At 39.1% G+C, this 23060-nt stretch overlaps 1 protein-coding gene across 3 annotated transcripts in view; it reads left to right on the plus strand.

Annotated features, from left to right (window-relative positions):
* Positions 1-23060, plus strand: part of LOC139752842 (uncharacterized) — a 134266-nt gene that overhangs the window by 33325 nt on the left and 77881 nt on the right. For all 3 annotated transcript variants that reach the window (XM_071668796.1, XM_071668795.1, XM_071668797.1), the window contains exons 3-5: positions 7834-8002; positions 14014-14164; positions 16683-16898. In XM_071668796.1, the coding sequence (XP_071524897.1) occupies positions 7834-8002; positions 14014-14164; positions 16683-16898 (536 nt within the window). The remainder of the gene's footprint in view (positions 1-7833; positions 8003-14013; positions 14165-16682; positions 16899-23060) is intronic.

Raw genomic sequence — 23060 nt, forward strand, 5'->3', positions numbered from 1 at the left:
TGGACTGAATCAGGACATGTGAAGCATCTGAGGTAAACCATGGAAAGATCTGTGGGGCCTAGATGTGGATAGGGAGCTATGGTTTCGGTGCATTACATGTGACAGCTAGAGACTGAGTGTGAATGAGTGTGGCCCTTTTTGTCTGTTATCCTGGCACTACCTCGCTAAAGTGGGGGGTAGCGATGTTATTTCCTGTGTGGCAGGGTAACGACAGGAATGGATGAGGGCAAGCAAGTATGAATATGTACATGTGTATGTATGTATATGTCTGTGTATGTGTATGTATATGTTGAAAAGTATATGTATGTATATGTGCGTGCATGCATAGTGCCATTGTACAAAGGCAAAGGGGATAAAGGTGAGTGTTCAAATTACAGAGGTATAAGTTTGTAGAGTATTCCTGGGAAATTATATGGGAGGTTATTGATTGAGAGGGTAAAGGCATGTACAGAGCATCAGATTGGGGAAGAGCAGTGTGGTTTCAGAAGTGGTAGAGGATGTGTGGATCAGGTGTTTCCTTTGAAGAATGTATGAGAGAAATACTTAGAAACACAAATAAATTTGTATGTAGCATGTGTGGGAGGCAAGTTGTTAGAAGCAGTAAAAATTTTATCGAGGATGTAAGGCATGTGTACAAGTAGGAAGAGAGGAAAGTGATTGGTTCTCAGTGAGTCGGTTTGCGGCAGGGATGCGTGATGTCTCCATGTTTGTTTGATTTGTTTATGGATGGTGTTATTAGGGAGCTGAATGCAAGAGTTTTGGAGAGAGGGGCAAGTATGCAGTCTGTTGTGGATGACAGGGCTTGGGAAGTGAGTCCACTGTTTTTCACTGATGATACAGCGCTGGTGGCTGATTTGGGTGAGAAACTGCATGAGTTGGTGACTGAGTTTGGTAAGGTGTGTGAAAGAAGAAAGCTGAGAGTAAATGTGAATAAGAGCAAGGTTATTAGGTTCAGTAGGGTTGAGGGACGAGTCATTCGGGAGGTAAGTTTGAATGGAGAAAAACTGGAGGAAGTGAAGTATTTTAGATATCTGGGAGTGGATTTGGCAGCGGATGGAACCATGGAAGCAGAAGTGAGTCACAGGGTGGGGCAGGGGGCAAAAGTTCTGATGGCATTGAAAAATGTGTGGAAGGCGAGAACATTATTTCCGAAAGCAAAAATGGCTATGTTTGAAGGAATAGTGATTCCAACAATGTTATATGGATGTGAAGCATGGGCTATAGATAGGGTTGTGCAAAGGAGGGTGGATGTGTTGGAAATGATATGTTTGAGGGCAATGTGTGGTGTGAGGTGGTTTGATCGAGTAAGTAATGAAAGTGTAAGAGAGATGTGTGGTAATAAAAAGAATGTGGTAGAGAGAGCAGAAGAGAGTGTTTTGAAATGTTTTGGTTACATGGAGAGAATGAGTGAGGAAAGAGTGACAAAGAGGATATATGTGTCAGAGGTGGAGGGTATGAGGAGAAGTGGGAGACCAAATTGGAGGTGGAAGGATAGAGAGAAAAAGATTTTGAGCAATTGGGGCCTGAACATGCGGGAGGGTGAAAGGCATGCAAGGAATAGAGTGAATTGGAACGATGTGGTATACCGGGTTCGATGTGTTGTCAATGGATTGAACCAGGGCATGTGAAGTGTCTGGAGTAAACCATGGAAAGTTTTGTGGGGCCTGGATGTGGAAAGGGAGCTGTGGTTTTGGTGCATTATACATGACAGCTACACATATACACATGTAATTCATACTGTCTGCCTTTATTCATTCCCATCGCCACCCTGCCACACCTGAAATAACAACCCCCTCCCCCCCGCATGTGCGCGAGGTAGCACTAGGAAAAGACAACAAAGGCCACATTCGTTCACACTCAGTCTCTAGCTGTCATGTATAATGCACTGAAACCACAGCTCCCTTCCCACATCCAGGCCCCACAGAACTGTCCATGGTTAACCCCAGACGCTTCACACACCCTGGTTCAATCCATTGACAGCATGTCAACCCCGGTATACCACATCATTCCAGTTCACTCTATTCCTTGCATGCCTTTCACCCTCCTGCATGTTCAGGCCCCAATCACTCAAAATCTTTTTCACTCCATCTTTCCACCACCAATTTGGTCTCCCACTTCTCGTTCCTTCCACCTCTGACACAATGGTCAATCTTTCCTCACTCATTCTCTCCATGCGACCAAACCATTTCAAAACACCCTCTTCTGCTCTCTCAACCACACTCTTTTTATTACCACACATTTCTCTTACTCTATTATTACTTACTTGATCAAACCACCTCACACCACATAATGTCCTCAAACATCTCATTTCCAGCACATCCACCCTCCTCTGCACAACATAGGTATGTATATGTGCGTGAGTGGATATGTATGTATATACATGTGTATGTGGGTGGGTTGGGCCATTCTTTCATCTGTTTCCTTGGGCTACCTCTCTAACACGGGAGACGGCGACAAAGTATAATAACGATAATGATAATGTGCGTGTATGGGTGTTTATGTTTATATACATGTATATGAGTGGATAGTCCATTCTTCTTCTGTTTCCTGGCACTACCTCACTGATGCGGGAAACATTGATTAAGTATAGTAAGAAATATATGAATCTTGGAGTAGTGTATTCTTATTTGGATCAGTTATACTGGCTTATAATCTTTTCCAAGACAACCTCATCTACAGAGGAAAGTTGTTAATGGGTATAACCTCAATTTTCTTAATATAACTCAACCTGTAGCCAAGAATGTTTCACCATTTTTAATTTCACATAATGAATGATGGCTTTCTTTTCTTTACCTTACAAAGTATCTTCAACATCCAATGCAGACTTGATGGCATTCCTATACTTACTTTGGAGTGATAAGATTATGGAAGAGCAGGTACTGTACACAAGCAGTAGTGAGTGTCGTGTTGTTGTTTACAAGTGGACCTGTGGCTTGTGGGCTATTAATTGAAATGTATTTTCCAGTTGATGTGATACTGAAATCATTAGAATATACATGATAAATTCAGATATACCATAGAATAACATGGTGTGTCCTATATTAAAGTGAAAGATTAACATATAGAAACATATAGGCATGATTTTTTTCATGTTGCAAGTTATCTCAAGCATGAAATCTCATAAGGCAGAATATCCCAAGTCATGGGATAGTGGTATAATGCTAAATCATCATAAGTCAGGGCATGGTGGTGTAAAATATTCAGCATAGTAAACATGCTTGATATCAATGTAACTTCTGTCTTGGAAACCTCATAGTGCACATATAGCTAAGGCTGTCTTTGAAAGACTGGTTGTTTTGTTCTGACACTGAAGATTTTTCTCTCTGAGCAGTTGTTCTAGCTACAGAAAGAATTGATTCACCCTTATACAGACTACTTTTTTTCCACATTTGGAATGTTTCTAATTCTTTGTGCTTACTGGATAGTCGTTTCTAAAGTATTTGTACTTGTCATATCAATGTAACTTCTTTCTTGGAAACCTCATAGTGCACATATAGTGAAGGCTACCTTTGAAAGACGGTGTTTTTTCCTGAAGATTCTTCTTGCTGAGCAGTTATTTCAGTTACAGAAAGAATTGATTCACCCTTATACAGACTATTTTTTTTCCACTTTTGGGATGTTTCTAATTCTGTGTACTTACTGGATAGTCATTTCTTAAGTATTCGTACTTATCTTCTCTCCCAGTGTGACCTCAAAACTTAACCCACTGTGTTTGTACCATGCTGTTAGTTTTTTCTTCTTTTTGTAGATATTCATTTTTGTGCTCTTAAGAGGTAGCAGCTTGAGTGCCTCCACCATTAGTAAGACTCCTTAGTACAAATATTTAACAAGCCACTGCATTACTTGATTATTGTACCGACATTGTAATCACAAGGACAGACTGTTTTGCAATGTTTTATTTTTCCTTACAATTCTGAACTTCGGAACAGTGCCTTTTCATTTTAAATTAACATTTTCAATATGTCCTATTTTAGAATATGCTGTACAAGTTTTTGACCACTCAGTAACTTAGGTTCTGCTTCTTTTTTTTATGTATATATTGTTTCCTTCAAACAATGTTCCAACAATGTTGTATGGTTGCGAGGCATGGGCCATAGATAGGGTTGTGCTGAGGAGGGTGGATATGTTGGAAATGAAATGTTTGAGGACAATATGTGGTGTGAGGTGGTTTGATCGAGTAAGTAATGAAAGGGTAAGAGAGATGTGTGGTAATAAAAAGAGTGGTTGAGAGAGCAGAAGGTGTATTGGAATGGTTTGGTCACATGGAGAGAATGAGTGAGGAAAGATTGAGAAAGAGGATATATGTGACAGAGGTGGAGGGAACGAGAAGTGGGAGACCAAATTGGAGGTGGAAGGATGTAGTGAAAAAGGTTTCGAGTGATCGGGGCCTAAACATAGAGGAGAGTGAAAGGTGTGCTAGGAAGAGTGAATTGGAATGATGTGGTATACCAGGGTCGACGTTCTGTCAGTGGATTGAACCAGGGCATGTGAAGTGTCTGGGGTAAACCATGGAAAGTTTTGTGGGGCCTGGATGTGGAAAGGGAGCTGTGGTTTTGATGCATTACATATGACAGCTAGAGACTGAGTGTGAGTGAATGTGGTCTTTTGTCTTTTCTTAGCACTGCCTCATGGGGGAGGGGGATGCTATTTCATGTGTGGCGGGGTGGCGACAGGAATGAATAAGGCAGCAAATATGAATATGTACATGTGTATATATGTATATGTGCGTGTGTGGGTGTGTTTGTATATACATGTGTATGTGGGTGGGTTGGGCCACTATTTCGTCTGTTTCCTTGCGCTACCTTGCTAACGTGGGATACAGCGACAAAGTAAAACAAATAGATATAAGAATAAATAAATATTTTATTTATTTATCATACTTACTCGGCATCTCCTGTGTTTGTGAGGTAGCACAAATAAACAGATGTGGAATGGCCCAACCCACTCCATATACATGTTTGTATATAAATACACATATACATACATATACATTTCAGTGTATACATTTTTTTTTTTCATTTTGCTTTGTCGCTGTCTCCCACGTTTGCGAGGTAGCGCAAGGAAACAGACGAAAGAAATGGCCCAACCCACCCCCATACACATGTATATACATACACGTCCACACACGCAAAAATACATACCTATACATCTCAATGTACACATATATATACACGCACAAACACATACATATATACCCATGCACACAATTCACACTGTCTGCCTTTATTCATTCCCATCGCCACCATCATACATCACCACCATCAGTGTATACATACATATACATAAACAGACATTTACATATATTTTTTTTTTTTTGCTTTGTCACTGTCTCCCACATTTGCGAGGTAGCACAAGGAAACAGACGAAAGAAATGGCCCAACCCACCCCCATACACATGTATATACATACGTCCACACACGCAAATATACATACCTACACAGCTTTCCATGGTTTACCCCAGACGCTTCACATGCCCTGATTCAACCCACTGACAGCACGTCAACCCCGGTATACCACATCGATCCAATTCACTCTATTCCTTGCCCTCCTTTCACCCTCCTGCATGTTCAGGCCCCGATCACACAAAATCTTTTTCACTCCATCTTTCCACCTCCAATTTGGTCTCCCACTTCTCCTCGTTCCCTCCACCTCCGACACATATATCCTCTTGGTCAATCTTTCCTCACTCATTCTCTCCATGTGCGCAAACCATTTCAAAACACCCTCTTCTGCTCTCTCAACCACGCTCTTTTTATTTCCACACATCTCTCTTACCCTTACGTTACTTACTCGATCAAACCACCTCACACCACACACTGTCCTCAAACATCTCATTTCTAGCACATCCATCCTCCTGCGCACAACTCTATCCATAGCCCACGCCTCGCAACCATACAGCATTGTTGGAACCACTATTCCTTCAAACATACCCATTTTTGCTTTCCGAGATAATGTTCTCGACTTCCACACATTCTTCGAGGCTCACAGGATTTTCGCCCCCTCCCCCACCCTATGATCCACTTCCGCTTCCATGGTTCCATCCGCTGCCAGATCCACTCCCAGATATCTAAAACACTTTACTTCCTCCAGTTTTTCTCCATTCAAACTTACCTCCCAATTGATTTGACCCTCAACCCTACTGTACCTAATAACCTTGCTCTTATTCACATTTACTCTTAACTTTCTTCTTTCACACACTTTACCAAACTCAGTCACCAGCTTCTGCAGTTTCTCACATGAATCAGCCACCAGCGCTGTATCATCAGTGAACAACAACTGACTCACTTCCCAAGCTCTCTCATCCCCAACAGACTTCATACTTGCCCCTCTTTCCAAAACTCTTGCATTCACCTCCCTAACAACCCCATCCATAAACAAATTAAACAACCATGGAGACATCACACACCCCTGCCGCAAACCTACATTCACTGAGAACCAATCACTTTCCTCTCTTCCTACACGTACACATGCCTTACATCCTCGATAAAAACTTTTCACTGCTTCTAACAACTTGCCTCCCACACCATATATTCTTAATACCTTCCACAGAGCATCTCTATCAACTCTATCATATGCCTTCTCCAGATCCATAAATGCTACATACAAATCCATTTGCTTTTCTAAGTATTTCTCACATACATTCTTCAAAGCAAACACCTGATCTTCACATCCTCTACCACTTCTGAAACCACACTGCTCTTCCCCAATCTGATGCTCTGTACATGCCTTCACCCTCTCAATCAATACCCTCCCATATAATTTCCCAGGAATACTCAACAAAGTTATACCTCTGTAATTTGAGCACTCACTCTTATCCCCTTTGCCTTTGTACAATGGCACTATGCACGCATTCCACCAATCCTCAGGCACCTCACCATGAGTCATACATACATTGAATAACCTTACCAACCAGTCAATAATACACTCAACCCCTTTTTTAATAAATTCCACTGCAATACCATCCAAACCTGCTGCCTTGCCTGCTTTCATCTTCCGCAAAGCTTTTACTACCTCTTCTCTGTTTACCAAATCATTTTCCCTAACCCTCTCACTTTGTACACCACCTCGACCAAAACACCCTATATACTCGTGCATATTCATACTTGCTGCCCTTATCCATTCTTATCGCCATCCTGCTGCGTATGAAATAACATCCCCCCCTCCATTGTTCATGCAAAGCCTCTGACAGAAAAAAATGTAGAGTTCCTTGAAAGGAGCTAATTTGATTATGGTCTTTATTCCTTTGAATTTAATGCTTTTTACCCCATCAGTATTCTTTGTTTATCTTGTTTCAGAACTCAGGATGACCATAGGAATATGGCTTTCATTCATTTCTGATTATTTTTAGTCTTTACTAACTTTACATTTTGTGACTTTTCATCATTATATGTGTTTAAGATAACAGTTTTGAGGAAATTGGTGTGCCTCCTCCTTTAAATGTGATAGATGATATTTTTATGATTTAGGTAGGTATTTTGCAGTGCTAGTTTCTTGCTCTCAGTAATTTACAATCTGTAGAAATGTTCACAATGCACAGAAATTCTTTTTCATCCACCTGAGATGATGATCATAAATTTTGATGAAAATAAAGTGTTCTCATAATTTTTCTGTAAGTTACAAAGACAGTTTCGTAGGTGATTTCATCTCCAAAAGTGTGCGTGCGCTTTTGCTAGGCAGTTATCTATAATTAAATGCTCAAGGCTGGAAACATGTAATGAAGTCTCATCCTGTGCTTTTTGTTTTCTTCTATTATGATACAGCCTTACTTGATGCAAAAAATGTGTTTGATGTTTAATATATATATTGACCTTTTGAAATATCCTTCATATTCAGAATTTGGTAGCAGCTGGGCATGTGGTCGTAGCCGGCTACGTATTGGAAAGGTGGTGTGGTATGTGACTGTGCACAGTGTTGGAGTTGGCCAAGTGGGTCCATCATCAGAGAAAATCACATCATCACTTCATGTGGTACCTCATCAGGGGATTATCATTGTTGCTGCCAGGTAGGTTAAACTTTTAGGGCATATGTTGTCCTGTCCTTTGATATAATGCTAAGGAATATTTGAATTGGTGATTAGAAAAGCATTATAGAAATTTTCAAGACTTTGCTGCAGAATAAAGAATATGTCAGGTATTTACTTGAAGAAAGATGTTAAATAGTGGATGACAGATTTGGAGAAGTACTTTGAAGTATTTATGATATTTGAAAGTATGAAAGCTAAAAGTGTTTTGTGAAAGTTGTGATGTTATTGTCAGTTTTGAATATAGAAAGGTGTCATAGGAAAGTGGAAATGAATAGGAACATTGCTGAGGCATCATAATCAGTAAGTGGCACTGATACTTATTGCATGGTTGAAAGGATTTCAAATGGAGAGGGTTGAAAAATGGTTCAACGTCAGACTTTTGTAACAGAGTCTTAGTATCTGAGAAGAAAGAATTGATGGTAAAGTATTGGAACTTTAAGGAAAGTACTGAAGAAGAATCGCAGGTTAGGGTCTGTACATTACCTTCTTATCTATATATTTGATAACCATTCCATCCTGGAACACCGTCAAGGAGGTGGCCAAAGGGTCTCCATAAGTGGTGAACTCCAGTGCTGCTTCTTATCCTTTAATGCCTCACCGCTAACTGGCATCTGACAAAGGGCAACTCTAGTGCAGTGTATCCAGGGGGCCCTACGTAATGTTGCTTCCATCTCCCTCTACTTAATGTTTCTGCTTATTGTTCATACCTACTACTTTACCATATATCTCCACCTAATGCTGCTGCATAATATTCCTTCCTTATAGTTTCATTTGTTGCTCTTACTGTTTTGCCACAAGGCCACAAGGTATAATCTAGTTATGTAAACTGAGTTGTGTGAGTTAAGAGCCGTCAAATGTTTTGTGACAAGGAGAGATTGTATGCTTAATGACAGAATGCCAGCATTCCATGTGTGGGTGAGGCCTATTGTAATGTTTTCAAGTGAAAATCAATTTATGGAATATGTTAACTTACAGAAAATGCATGCAATTGAGATGTATGATGGCAGAGATGCTTGTAGAATTAAGAAAGCATAATACAAGCATATTGGTAGAGATTTCTGTATGGTTAATGGGGCATATCATTGGTGAATAGCACACAAAGAAGGGAAGCTTTGATTCAGTCATATAAGTGAGAGACATAATGCAGATATGCAATGGGTATGTGGCATATATTCTTTATAGTACAGTAAACCCTCAATTTAATGGACCCCAAATAATGATACATTAATTAATGATGATATGAAAAATTTGATTATTTTTAAAAATCTCAAATGTGCCATTTGGTTTTGGTAGTGTGGAGTATACTTGCTGTGTTTCAGGCTTGGTCTGCCTCAAGCTACTTTGTGGTCAGGTTGTATACCAAGAATTGTGACTTTATTTATTAAATAGTTTTGCGATCCTTGCAATTCAAATTGGAATCAAGTGATAGAGGAGTTAAAAGGAAGTGTGTGAACTGTATATTGTATTACTGTATATTGTATTAAAGAATGACCCATAGGTTACAATCTTGATTTAACGAACTTTTGTCATTAATGGACACTCCATCCGTTAAATCGAGGGTTCACTGTATATATGTTTACTAGATTAACTCATAAACCCAGATGCTGTTAAGAAATAAGAATTGATATTCGAAAGATTGATATTTGTTGAATACTTACTTACATCCTGCTCTAGGAATACCATGTTATATATACAGGAAGACAACTAATAATGTTTTTCTGGAGATGATTTTTTTTAGTAATATGTTGTATACAAAAAAAATATCTTGTGTTTTTGTGTTAGCGTGAATATGCTTAACTAATAGCATGTATCACATCCTCAATATAAGTTTCTGGGGTTGAGAATGTATTTGTAGAGTAATGACTATGTACAATAAGTGCATAATTATTATGTAACAATGGCCTAATGCCATTTTCACCTCATATGATCTTTGCTGATTTAATGATTGTGATGCAGTTGAATCTTTAACCTTTGTATCGGGATTTTCTCAGAGGTAGCTCATTATTCTTTTTTTTATATCCAGTTACTAACACCACTTTGTGATAAACTATTTCAATTGAAGGATGTTGTTTTTTTTATATTTTATTTTGCTTTGTCGCTGTCTCCTGCGTTTGCGAGGTAGCACAAGGAAACAGACGAAAGAAATGGCCCAACCCACCCCCATACACATGTATATACATACATGTCCACACACGCAAATATACATACCCATACATCTCAATGTACACATATATATACACACACAGACACATACATTTATACACATGCACACAATTCACACTGTCTGCCTTTATTCATTCCCATCGCCACCTCGCCACTCATGGAATAACATCCCCCTCCCCCCTCAAGTGTGCGAGGTAGCGCTAGGAAAAGACAACAAAGGCCCCATTCGTTCACACTCAGTCTCTAGCTGTCATGCAATAATGCCCGAAACCACAGCTCCCTTTCCACATCCAGGCCCCACAGAACTTTCCATGGTTTACCCCAGACGCTTCACACGCCCTGATTCAAACCATTGACAGCACGTCGAACCCGGTATACCACATCGATCCAATTCACTCTATTCCTTGCCCACCTTTCACCCTCCTGCATTTTCAGGCCCCGATCACTCAAAATCTTTTTCAATCCATCTTTCCACCTCCAGTTTGGTCTCCCACTTCTCCTCGTTCCCTCCACCTCTGACACATATATCCTCTTGGTCAGTCTTTCCTCACTCATTCTCTCCATGTGACCAAACCATTTCAAAACACCCTCTTCTGCTTTCTCAACCACGCTCTTTTTATTTCCACATATCTCTCTTACCCGTACATTACTTACTCGATCAAACCACCTCACACCACACATTGTCCTCAAACATCTCATTTCCAGCACATCCACCCTCCTGCGCACAACTCTATCCATAGCCCACGCCTCGCAACCATACAACATTGTTAGAACCACTATTCCTTCAAACATACCCATTTTTGCTTTCCGAGATAATGTTCTCGACTTCCACACATTCTTCAAGGCTCCCAGGATTTTCGCCCCCTCCCCCACCCTATGATTCACTTCTGCTTCCATGGTTCCATCTGCTGCCAGAACCACTCCCAGATATCTAAAACACTTTACTTCCTCCAGTTTTTCTCCATTCAAACTTACCTCCCAATTGACTTGACCCTCAACCCTACTGTACCTAATAACCTTGCTCTTATTCACATTTACTCTTAACTTCCTTCTTTCATGCACTTTACCAAACTCAGTCACCAGCTTCTGCAGTTTCTCACATGAATCAGCCACCAGCGCTGTATCATCAGCGAACAACAACTGACTCACTTCCCAAGCTCTCTCATCCCAACAGACTTCATACTTGCCCCTCTTTCCAAAACTCTTGCATTCACCTCCCTAACAACCCCATCCATAAACAAATTAAACAACCATGGAGACATCACACACCTCTGCCGCAAACCTACATTCACTGAGAATCAATCACTTTCCTCTCTTCCTACACATACACATGCCTTACATCCTCGATAAAAACTTTTCACTGCTTCTAACAACATGCCTCCCACACCATATATTCTTAGTACCTTCCACAGAGCATCTCTATCAACTCTGTCATATGCCTTCTCCAGATCCATAAATGCTACATACAAATCCATTTGCTTTTCTAAGTATTTCTCACATACATTCTTCAAAGCAAACACCTGATCCACACATCCTCTACCACTTCTGAAACCACACTGCTCTTCCCCAATCTGATGCTCTGTACATGCCTTCACCCTCTCAATCATTACCCTCCCATATAATTTCCCAGGAATACTCAACAAACTTATACCTCTGTAATTTGAACACTCACTCTTATCCCCTTTGCCTTTGTACAATGGCACTATGCAAGCATTCTGCCAATCCTCAGGCACCTCACCATGAATCATACATACATTAAATAACCTTACCAACCAGTCAACAATACAGTCACCCCCTTTTTTAATAAATTCCACTGCAATACCATCCAAACCTGCTGCCTTGCCGGCTTTCATCTTCCGCAAAGCTTTTACTACCTCTTCTCTCTTTACCAAATCATTTTCCCTAACCCTCTCACTTTGCACACCACCTCAGCCAAAACACCCTATATCTGCCACTCTATCATCAAACACTTTCAACAAACCTTCAAAATACTCACTCCATCTCCTTCTCACATCACCACTACTTGTTATCACCTTCCCATTAGCCCCCTTCACTGAAGTTCCCATTTGCTCCCTTGTGTTATGCACTTTATTTACCTCCTTCCAGAACATCTTTTTATTCTCCCTAAAATTTAATGATACTCTCTCACCCCAACTCTCATTTGCCCTCTTTTTCACCTCTTGCACCTTTCTCTTGACCTCCTGTCTCTTTCTTTTATACATCTCCCGCTCAATTGCATTTTTTCCCTGCAAAAATCGTCCAAATGCCTCTCTCTTCTCTTTCACTAATAATCTTACTTCTTCATCCCACCACTCACTACCCTTTCTAATCAACCTACCTCCCACGCTTCTCATGCCACAAGCATCTTTTGTGCAAGCCATCACTGCTTCCCTGAATACATTGCATTCCTCCCCCACTCCCCTTACCTCCTTTGTTCTCACCTTTTTCCATTCTGTACTCAGTCTCTCCTGGTACTTCCTCACACAAGTTGTTAAATTGATAAATAAAATGTTTTGATCATTGTTGTCACCTCATGCAGTCTGCTGATTTCTAAGTGTCAGTCAGATGCACAAGAACAACAAATGGGCAAGGCTTATGATTCTCCTGCTGTTACCTGCTGTTATAAAACAAGAAAATTGATTCTTTACAAAATGTATGCTTTGTATGCTGGGATGAAGGTATATTGATATAATGGGCCTAGGGGAACTGTAACAGTTGAGTGGTGAGATAGGTAACTTTATGTTGAAATTTTGCCTCCAACCAAGGAGTTCATAATGCAGTTGGTATGACTTCCACTGTTGATGAATGGATATTGGAATTGAGGCTGGATTCTGAGATAGTTATCTGTTAATTTACTATTTGATTCAGTCCAACCACATTTGGAGAAATGCTCGAAGCCCATCTCTTCTGGTTCCCAAGTTTAGCTTAGGAAACTATAACCTTTAGATAAAATGAACAATGTTGATTATGTCAAGGCATGCTCATTTTAGTATTAATTATGTCAAGACCATGTTAATTTTTTCTTTTTCTCTGTCATTTGTACACTCAATGCAGGAGGCAGGGAAGGATTGCATATTCCATCCAGTAAATGCCACTCCATCAACACATTTCAAAGCCAGGCTTTTTCCCAAAGTGCAGTCAAGTGTTGTGCACTGAGTTCTTATTGTTAGATAAATAGAGGCCTCTGACTTAAATGGATTTACCAAAGGTTTTGACCTAACTGGGGATAAGAAGCAGTGTAGTGTGTGTTGACTATAGTTTTCCAAGATTTTTGTTATTTTTACCCCAAAATGTTAAACACATTCATTTTTATGTTGCAGTATTATTGAAAAAAGGACCAGCAGAGGATGAAGCTAATTATAGGAAACTTTGCTGTTAGTCTAAACATAATAGCGTGTGTCAGTAATTTAGCTATATAGTTGTCAAGGTGCAATTTTTTTTATACTCATTGTTGTATTAAGATATGTGGTTCCATTCCACTTTTTTAGTTCAAAATCATGAGATACTCATGCTGACAATTTACAGTACTACTGCTAATGTTGTTTGTGATATGTTGTTAATCCATTAATGTAAAATGAATGTTTGGAAAGAGTAACATTGCATCTGAAAGAAGTGCTTAGTGTTAGTGTTTGGACAATAAAGTAATTTAGAACAGAGTAATGGAATGTGTGTAAAGTTTGCTTGGGTTTTGTGATTGTGTTTATGTATTAGTAAGTATTTGAGAGAAGATATACATTAACTATTTTATGAAACCAGTATAATTACTTAGTTCTTTGAGTGTTTATTGATTTAGATTGCTTATATATCAGTTGGTCAATTTTTCACAGATTCACTGTAGAGGAGGAGGATGGAGCAGTACCATACTGTCTGTCTATGGTAGTGCCACTGGAGGAGTACAATAATTTCCTTCCCCTCACACAGACAGTCACCTCCTGGCTTGTCACCATTGCTGCCACAACTAGGCTACTTATCACAAAGGTTTGTTGCTGCTAGTTCACGATTACAGTAATTTTATGTTAACATGTTGAGATAACATAGACAGAAAGGATTTGTGGTGCCTGATTGTGGATAAGGTTGTACAGTTTCAGTGCATTACACATGACAGCTGGAGAATGGATGTGCCATATTGTTTGTTCCTGGCACTACTTCACTAACATAAGAAATGGTGAACATTTGTAAAAGAAAAAAATGTTAAGATGTCATGTAACTGTCCACCAAACTTGGATGATTGATGACCTTCCTTATTGTTAGGATTACATTTCTGAAACACACTTCCTGAATGAGATGATGATGTCAAACCATTATTACCATATGCCATATGAGTTAGGGGTACATTCTGTTCATTGGGGGTTATATTTGATCAAATTTTATTACAGAAGTTAATGAATTCCTCTTAGATTACATGGAACTTACTTTTATAAGGTGAATGATGTAAAAAGTATTAAAACATTTGTATGAGATGATTAAGGAGCTTGCTTATTGAGAGAAGATAGAGGTTGATGGAGTCATTCACATGAAGAGACAGATTCATTGTCTGCATCATTTTCCTTTAAAACTGGGTCATCTACAATCTTTTCTTCCTTCCTGTTGATGAAGATATGAAGTCTTCTGAACTGCTGCTGCCTTTTTCTTTTAGTAAGTTTGTTGCAGCATTCAGTGTTTCTGATAAGAGCATCTTCACCAGAGAACTATGCTGAAGATATTTGTGGCCTTGTTGATGTATTCAAAGGTCTTTCACAAATTTTTTTAGCATTTGTAGGGGTGGAGCACCGCTTGTTCCACTGCTTGTTCTTGATGCAACAACACTGAATCCTCAATTGGCAGTGGATTGTGGATAGATAATACACAATGAGTGTGGATAGGGGCTGTGGTTTCAGTGTATTTTACATGACAGCAAGAGAGCAAATATGAGCAAATGAGGCCTTTTATTTGTCTGTCCTTGACACAGCTTTGCTAATATGGGAAACAATGAACTGGTACAAAATAGACAATGGTTATTATCACAACCAGGCCCCACAGACACTTCTGTGGTTTCCCTGGCTGCTTCACATGCTCTGATTTGATCCATTGACAGCATGTCAACCCCTGTATACCACATTATTCCAGTTTAACTATATTCCATGCACGCCTTTCACCTTCTTGCATGTTCAGGCCTCAGTTACTCAAAATCTTTTCCACTTTGTCCATCCATCTTCAATTTGGTCTTCTTGTCCCCTCTGTTTCTGAATATATAATTTATTTTTAGTGTATGAATTAGTCAAGAACCACTGAAGAGCATTGGGATAAAAAAAATCTGTAGGTAAATGCAGTTTACCATATTATTCACAGCATTTAAGATGAATGTCTTGAACAGTAGAGTGATTAGGACTGAGAAAGGCTAAGTAAGGTTTTCTCTGTACATTTTATAATATACACATGATTATTAGTTAATGCATTAGGTAAAAACCTACTTAAAAGCATTGTTCCTCCCATTTTTTGTATTTTTTCAGTATTTGATTTATTTTCAATCTATGAATTAGTTCAGAACTTACAAAAGAGAATTGTGTTGAAAAAAATAAAAAACATATACAGTTTATAGTAATATTCACCAAGTGAGTTGAATTTTTTGAAGAAGCAAAGCAGATACTGTGGAACCATGCTAAAATTTGTCTAGCATTTTCACCTTTTCCTCCAAGTTGATGGCCTTCCTTCTCATCATTGGGGAGTGAAATTGTAATAAGGGTACTTGACGGATGCTTAGGAAAAGTAGTGACTGCTACTCAGCAGGCCTATTTATATTTGGACATAATATCATCTGTCATATGAGGACGGAAGGTTTTTTGCATAACTCACATTTCAACATATGAAAGACTTCATATAAGATTTATTTGGATAATATCTTGATTGAATTTAATGAATGAGATGCATATAACCTAATCAAGTCAACCATCCAGTAATTAAGGTCTTGAAGAGATCTTACTGAATCTTTGATGGATTCAGACATAGACCTGTGTGAACATATTTCATGTAGCAGTCTGTACTTACTAATGAGATAAAGTGACATTTCAGTGGTTGATTTGGATGAGGCCTGCTGAACTTCAGTCCCTTCATGGAACTCTAAGACTTTGCCATTCTCAGTGTGTAGAATTATTATGCATTTTACTAAAAGTTATTTATCTCCACTTGTTAAGTTGCTTGCTTTTATAATTAAGTTTAGTAATTGGTATTTATTTCTCAAACTTTTGCAATATATTGATGTATCAGAATGGAGACTGCACTGAAACAGTTGGTGTTGGTTCTTTAGAAAAGACCATCATTATTATATGGGAACAAAAAAAGTAGATTGATATCATAAACCCATGATGTATATTACAGTATTACAAACCTTTGGTTGCTATAACACTCATTAAACGGATGATGATATGATCAGAGGAAAATTGGCTGGTCTCTCTGAGATTTGTCATTGTGTTGTTATTTTGGGAGCTTGATCTTTCAAATGGGTACTTTGTTTTTTCAGCATGGTCTTGAGGGTGGGGGACATGTAAAGTGCAAACTGGTAGAATTGTGTGATGTTTTAGTGGCCTTACGAAGCGCCAGCCTGGATCAGTACCCACTTACTCCAGCTGGTCGTCCTCCTGATGACCGTAGATTTGCTGAGATTATCCTTACCTCGCACTTACAGACAATGGGGTCTTCAGTAGTAGTTGCAGACTCGCCAAATACTGCTAACAAGGTAAGAATTATCTTATTAAAAGCACATCATCTTCATTTATCATCCCTTCTATCTTGATCAGGAGTCTCTTGCTTTTTCTTTAACTATTTTGGGGTTTGATTGATTGTCTGGGCCTCTTGTATACAAAAGTGACAGCAAAATAGTTTTTTCATCTTTTGATTTATGAAAAGGTTCACAAAAATATTAAATCCATTTTTTCCTAAATGTTCATAGTCTAGGAAATGCATATTATTTACCAGACTAGCAAATCCTTGATATGCAAAATATTTCATGACTTTTTGAATTATATGATGAGATACACAAAACACTGCTAAAAATACTAATTTTTCTCATTAAAAAGAATTGAGCATTTCTAGTCTAGGAAGAACACATTGCTGTATTTACTGGATTAGCCAGTCCTAAGATGCACTAATTAGCGTGGTCATATGAGCCTTACTAGTAATGGAAGATACCTCTATGTACTGCTCACTGTCTGTGGGTGCCACAAACATAGCAAACCCTTAGAGAAGGGTGTAATGACCCACCTTGGTCACCAGCAGGTTACTGAGACAGCCAAGCAAATGCAGTAACTTAAACTTTGTTTGGGTTTTCTTCTGTGGCCAGCCAGCAGAGCACACAGTATGCAAGGAATTCAACATTTGGTGAAAAATTAATTTCTTAGATTGAAGAGAGAGGCATTGCGCAGCTCCATTAGGGCAAAAGTAGTTGCAATTTTCTTTTTAATTGCAGGCAAACACTTGCATTGTGCTGGAATTTTTAGTTTTACGGACAATTTGGGAATTGTAAGGCATTTATGGGTATATGTACATGCACCTGTGGATATAAAGACTGTGCGAGTTAGTTGTCAGGCAACCAATGACCAGGGAAATATATTACCAATACTGTCCACCTGGGTATCAGGAGGGTTAGTGACATCTGCTTAGTGAGCCAATACTTTAGTGGTTGTCAAGTTGTGTTCTTCTGACCCAGGTAGCTGTCTTTTCTTTCTGCCTCATTAACATGTGGACTTCAGCATTCTGTCCTCAAACTTACAATATCTCTTTGTCGTATGTAACACTCGACAACACTTGACTTACACAGCTCATTTTTTGTAATTAGATTTTCCTGTGGTGAGCACTATGTGCTAGCCCTGCCTTTTGGGAAAATGTTAGGAGCAGTAGATAGAAGTAGTAGTTAGGAACAGTTAGGCAGGAGCATTAGGTACAAGTAGTAGTCAAGAGCATTTGATAGAAGTAGTAGTTAAGAGCATTAGATAGAAGTAGTCACTAGGAACATTAGGTAGGAGCCTCTGCAAACACTGTGCTAGACTCGCCCTCTGCCAGTGGCATTTTAAGGGTGAGGCACTAAAGGCTAAGAAACAACGCTGAAGTTCTTTAGTTATGGAGACTGTTGCAGTTGCCTCCCCTTTGAGGGAATTCCAGTTAGAGCAGGCATCAGAGGTATAGATAGATAAGGATTAAATGAAGCATTTCAGGAGAAATTTTGGCATCAGTATAAATGGTTATGAGAATGAGAGAAATCTGGTTGTAATAGTTGATATGAATGCAGCAGTGAGATTTGATGAAATTGGTGAGATATTTGGTAAATGGGGAGTGCCTGGAGTAAATGAGAATGAAAGTTATCTTGTAGATGTGTGTGTTGAGAGGGGTTTATTCCTTGCAAATGCCTTTTTTCAGCAAGGAAGAATGGAGATGTAAAAGTGTTGGCAAGCAAGATGATGAATCAGAAAAAATTCAGGAAGGAGTATGAAAGGATGGTGACCAAAAGTATAGATGGAAGTGCACTTCATGTAGGGATGCGCTAATGTGTGAATGAGGTGTTTAAAATGTTTAGAGAAAGACTATTAAAGGTTGTAGAGTTTTTTTTTGTTTTTTTTTTGTTTTTTTTTTGTTTTTCTCCAAAAGAAGGAACAGAGAATTGGGCCAGGTGAGGGTATTCCCTCAAAGGCCCAGTCCTCTGTTCTTAACGCTACCTCGCTAATGCGGGAAATGGCGAATAGTTTGAAAGAAGAGTTATTAGGTGGATATAAGATCATGAGATATAAGAATGAAAAGGGAAATGGTGGATGGAAAAGGTTAGAAATATTGTGGAAGAGAAGAAAAAGGCTTATGATAGCTTGCTCAAAAAGAATGTACCAGTGGAAGCTCAGCAAAGGAGGGAAGAATATAAGATGTTTAAGCAGAATGTTATGAAGCTGATGGAGGAAAGCAAAGGAAGAGTAGGTAAAGATGTTGGAAGAAAATTGAGTGAAAAGTTTAGAAAAATAAGACATTGCACAGGAAGGAGGTGAAAAAGGCAAGAGCTGGATATTAGAGTGGAATGTTAATGTGAGAAGTGAGTAAGAGGAATTAGTGAATCAAAAGGAGAAAGTGAAAGGAAGATGTGAAGAGTATATTGAAGAGCTAATGAATGTGGGAAAAGGTGGGGCAGCAGTTGTTACATTCATAGACAGGGAGGATGGCAGAAAGAAGATACAAATGCAAAGGCCTATAGCAAAAAGGGGGATAAAAAGGTAGGAAGGCACCTGGGATAGATGGGATTATGGCTGAAATGCTGAAGTATGGATGAGAAAGTGTCATAGAGTGGATGCATTTGATGTGGATTTTAGCATGGAAACAGGTTGTGTTTGAGGATTAGGTGAAAGCTATTATTGTTCCTTTATTCAAGAGAAAAAGTTTTAAGGATATATGTAACCATTAAAGGGGAATTTATCTGTATGTGTGACAGAAAAAGTGTATGCAGGATTAGGTAAAAGCTATTATTGTTCCTTCATTCAAGAGAAAAAGTTCTAAGGATGTATGTAACAATTAAAGGGGAATTTATCTGTTATATGTACCAGAAAAAGTGTATGCAAGAATGTTGTGAAAGAGTGATTGAAGTGACTGAATGCACAATAAGTGAGTAGCAAGGATTTTTTTGGAAATGTATGGCTCAAGTTTTTGTGGTGAAGATGACAGTGGAAAAGTATTTAGTGAAAGGTAAGAAGTTGTATGCAACTTTTATGGATCTGGAGAAAGCATGTGACAGAGTCGAGTAGAATGCTTTATGGGATGTTAAAGATATGTGGGGTAGGGGAATAATTGTTGGATGGCGTGGAAGCCTTCTAAAGAGGAGCAAATGCTTATGTAAGAGTGGATGGAGAGCTGAGTGAATTTCAGATACACATGTGGCTGTGAGGCAGGGTGGTGTGATGTCACCAAGACTTTTTGATATATATAAGAATGGAGAAGTGAGAGAGTTAAAAGCAAAACTAGGGAAAGGGGGTGCAGAGATGAAGTGTGGTGGTGAGATATAGTGGCTAGTGACAAATCTGTTTGCAGATGATACTGTGTTGTTTGCTGAAAGTGAAAAGGAGTTGCAGAATGTTATGTGTTTTATGATGAGCATAAGCATAGGCAAATTGAAGGTAAATTCAATTAAAAGTAGAGCATTTGTGTTTGAAAGGAAACAGAGTGAAAGTATATATTTTATAAAACCGTATAGAGTGAAGAAAGAGTACTGAAATGTGTTATGGATATGTGGGCAGAGAGACTGGAAGAGGTGAGAGAATTTAAGTAGGTAGGAGCCATCTTAGGTAAGTTTGTTGATATGGAAGGAGAGACAGGAGAGAGAGCAGTATAGGATAGAAAAGTCATTGGGTTTCCAGGTAGAATAATGAGGGGCAGAGGTGTAAGTATGGAAGTGAAGAGAGGATTAAGGGACAGCATAGTCATCCTGACCTTGACCTATGCAGTTGAAACATGGACATTTAATGCATCAGAGAAGTCAAGAATCCAGGCTGTGAAAATGGGCTATTTGAGAGGAGCGTGTGGTGTAACTAGATGAAATGAAGAATAAGATGAAGGTGGTGTATGAGAGATGATGTATGGCAGGGAATGCCAAGGGAATGTATTGTGGATTGGTAGAGTGGGTGAAACGTAATGCCTTGAGTTGGTTTAGGCATGTGGAAAGAATGCAAGACTGGAAGTTTACAAGAAGAGTGTATGATAGTATGATTAAAGGGTTGATGTGAGAGGAAGACTACCTCTGACATGGGGAAATAAAGTGGAAGAATACTGGAAGGAAAGAAATGGTGGTAAAATGCTTGGAATAGTGTATGCAAGGAAGGCTTGTAAAGGCAGGGATAATTGGTGACTTTTGTTGTGGCCATCCCCTTGATGGGAGTTCCCAGAGGGAATGGTCATCAGTGATATAGATAGATAGATTGGGTGACATATATAGTATCCTGCCACATAAATGTAGTGACATACTTTTCACCAGGAAGGTTAATGATTTTGAAAAAGTATTACATTACTAAAGTATTACATTACTACAAGTATAACATAAAAAGTATATAATGTTTATTACCAAGCATATGTAACCTCATACAGGTGGAGCAGTCATGCTAACATATTTATTGGTAATTGCCTTAAGACCATTTTTCTGTAAAACCTAACCTAACCTTTGCAAAGAATTCTGCTGCCCAAGGTAGCATCGTTTCCATAGCAGGGAAATGTAGACTTCTTTGGAATAAGAAGTTCTCTTATGAAACTGTGCTCCTTTTTTCAGCCTCGTCAAAGGTGTCTTTTCAGTTGCAGTATAACCACTTGCAGGTGGAGCTGAATTGTAGGTAGGGGGCTCTGGTTTTGGTGCATTATACATGACAGCTACAGAGTGGACATGAGTGAATGGGACCATTTCTTTATCTGTTCTTAGTGGTTCCTTGATAATGTGAGAAACGGCAAACATATATGCATATATGAAAGAAAGAAAAGGTGACTATGTTGATTTGTTGGTAAGGATATTCATTGTATGTATGGATCATGGTGAGGTGTCTGAGGATTAATGGGATTCATGTATAGTGCCTTCGTATAAAGGCAAGGGGATAAAAGTGAGTGTTCAGACTAGAAGTATATGTTTGTTTAGGACACATGGTAAGTTGTATGGGAGGGTATTGATGAGAGGTTGAAGGCATGTACAGAGCATCAGATTGGTTTCAGAAGTGGTGGAGGATGTGTTGATCTGGTGTTTGCTGTTAAGAATGTGTGTAAGAAATATTTAGAAAAGCAGGTGGATTTGTATGTGGCATTTATGGATCTGTAAAAGGCATATGATAGGGGTGATAGTGGTCTTAAGAATTAATGGTAGCATATGACAGGGATGATAGTGGTTTAAAGAATTAATGGTATGGAGGTAGGCTGCTAGAAGCAATGGGAAGTTTTTATCATGCATGAAAGGTGGGTGTACGAGTAGGAAGAAAGGAAAGGAATGGTTCCAAGTGAAGGTTGGTCTGCAGCAGGGTTAAGTGATGTTACCATGGTTATTTAATGTGTTTTGGATGTGGTGGTGAGGGAGGTAAATGCAAGAGTCATGGAGAGAGGAGAAAGTATGCAATTTGTTGGGGATGAAAGGGCCTGGGAAGTGAGTTAGTTGTTGTTTGCTGATGATACAATACTGATGGCTGATTTGAGTGAGAAATTGCAGAAGTTGATGACTGAGTTTGGAAGAGTGTAAAAGGAGAAAGATGAAAGTGAATGTGAACAAAAGCAAGGTTCAGCAGGGTTGAGGGACAAGTCAGTTGGGGTGTAAGTTTGAATAGAGAAAATTGGTGAAAGTGATGCGTTTCAGATATCTGGCAGTGGACTTGGTTGCGGACAGAACCATTGAAGTGAAAGTGAGTCAAAAGGGTGGGAAGGGAATGAAGGTTATGGGAGCAATAAAGAATGTGCAGAAAGAGAGAGCTTTCTAGGGAAGCAAAAATGTGTATGTTTGAAGAAATAGTAGTTCCAATAATAGTATATGGTTGTGAGGCATGGGTTATAGATAGGATTAAGCATGGGAGAGTGGATATGTTAGAAATGAAGTGTGTGAAGACATTATGTGGTGTGAGGTGGATTGATTAAGTAATGAAAGGGTAAGAGAGATGTGTGGAAATAAGAAGAGTGTAGTTGAGAGAGCAGAAAAGCGTATGTTGAAATGGTTTGGACATATGGAGAGAATGAGTGAGGAAAGATTAACAGAGAGGATATATGTGTTAGAAGTGGAGGGAACAGGGGGAAGTGGGAGACTAGATTGGAGATGGAAGGATGAAGGGAAAAAGATTGTGAGCAATCAGAGCTTGAACATGCAGGAGGGTGAAAAGTGGGGCTTTATAGTATACCTTCACATTCTCTCTTTCCCTTT

The sequence above is a fragment of the Panulirus ornatus genome, chromosome 13 (assembly GCF_036320965.1).
Source record: "Panulirus ornatus isolate Po-2019 chromosome 13, ASM3632096v1, whole genome shotgun sequence".
NCBI classification, from domain to species: domain Eukaryota; kingdom Metazoa; phylum Arthropoda; class Malacostraca; order Decapoda; family Palinuridae; genus Panulirus; species Panulirus ornatus.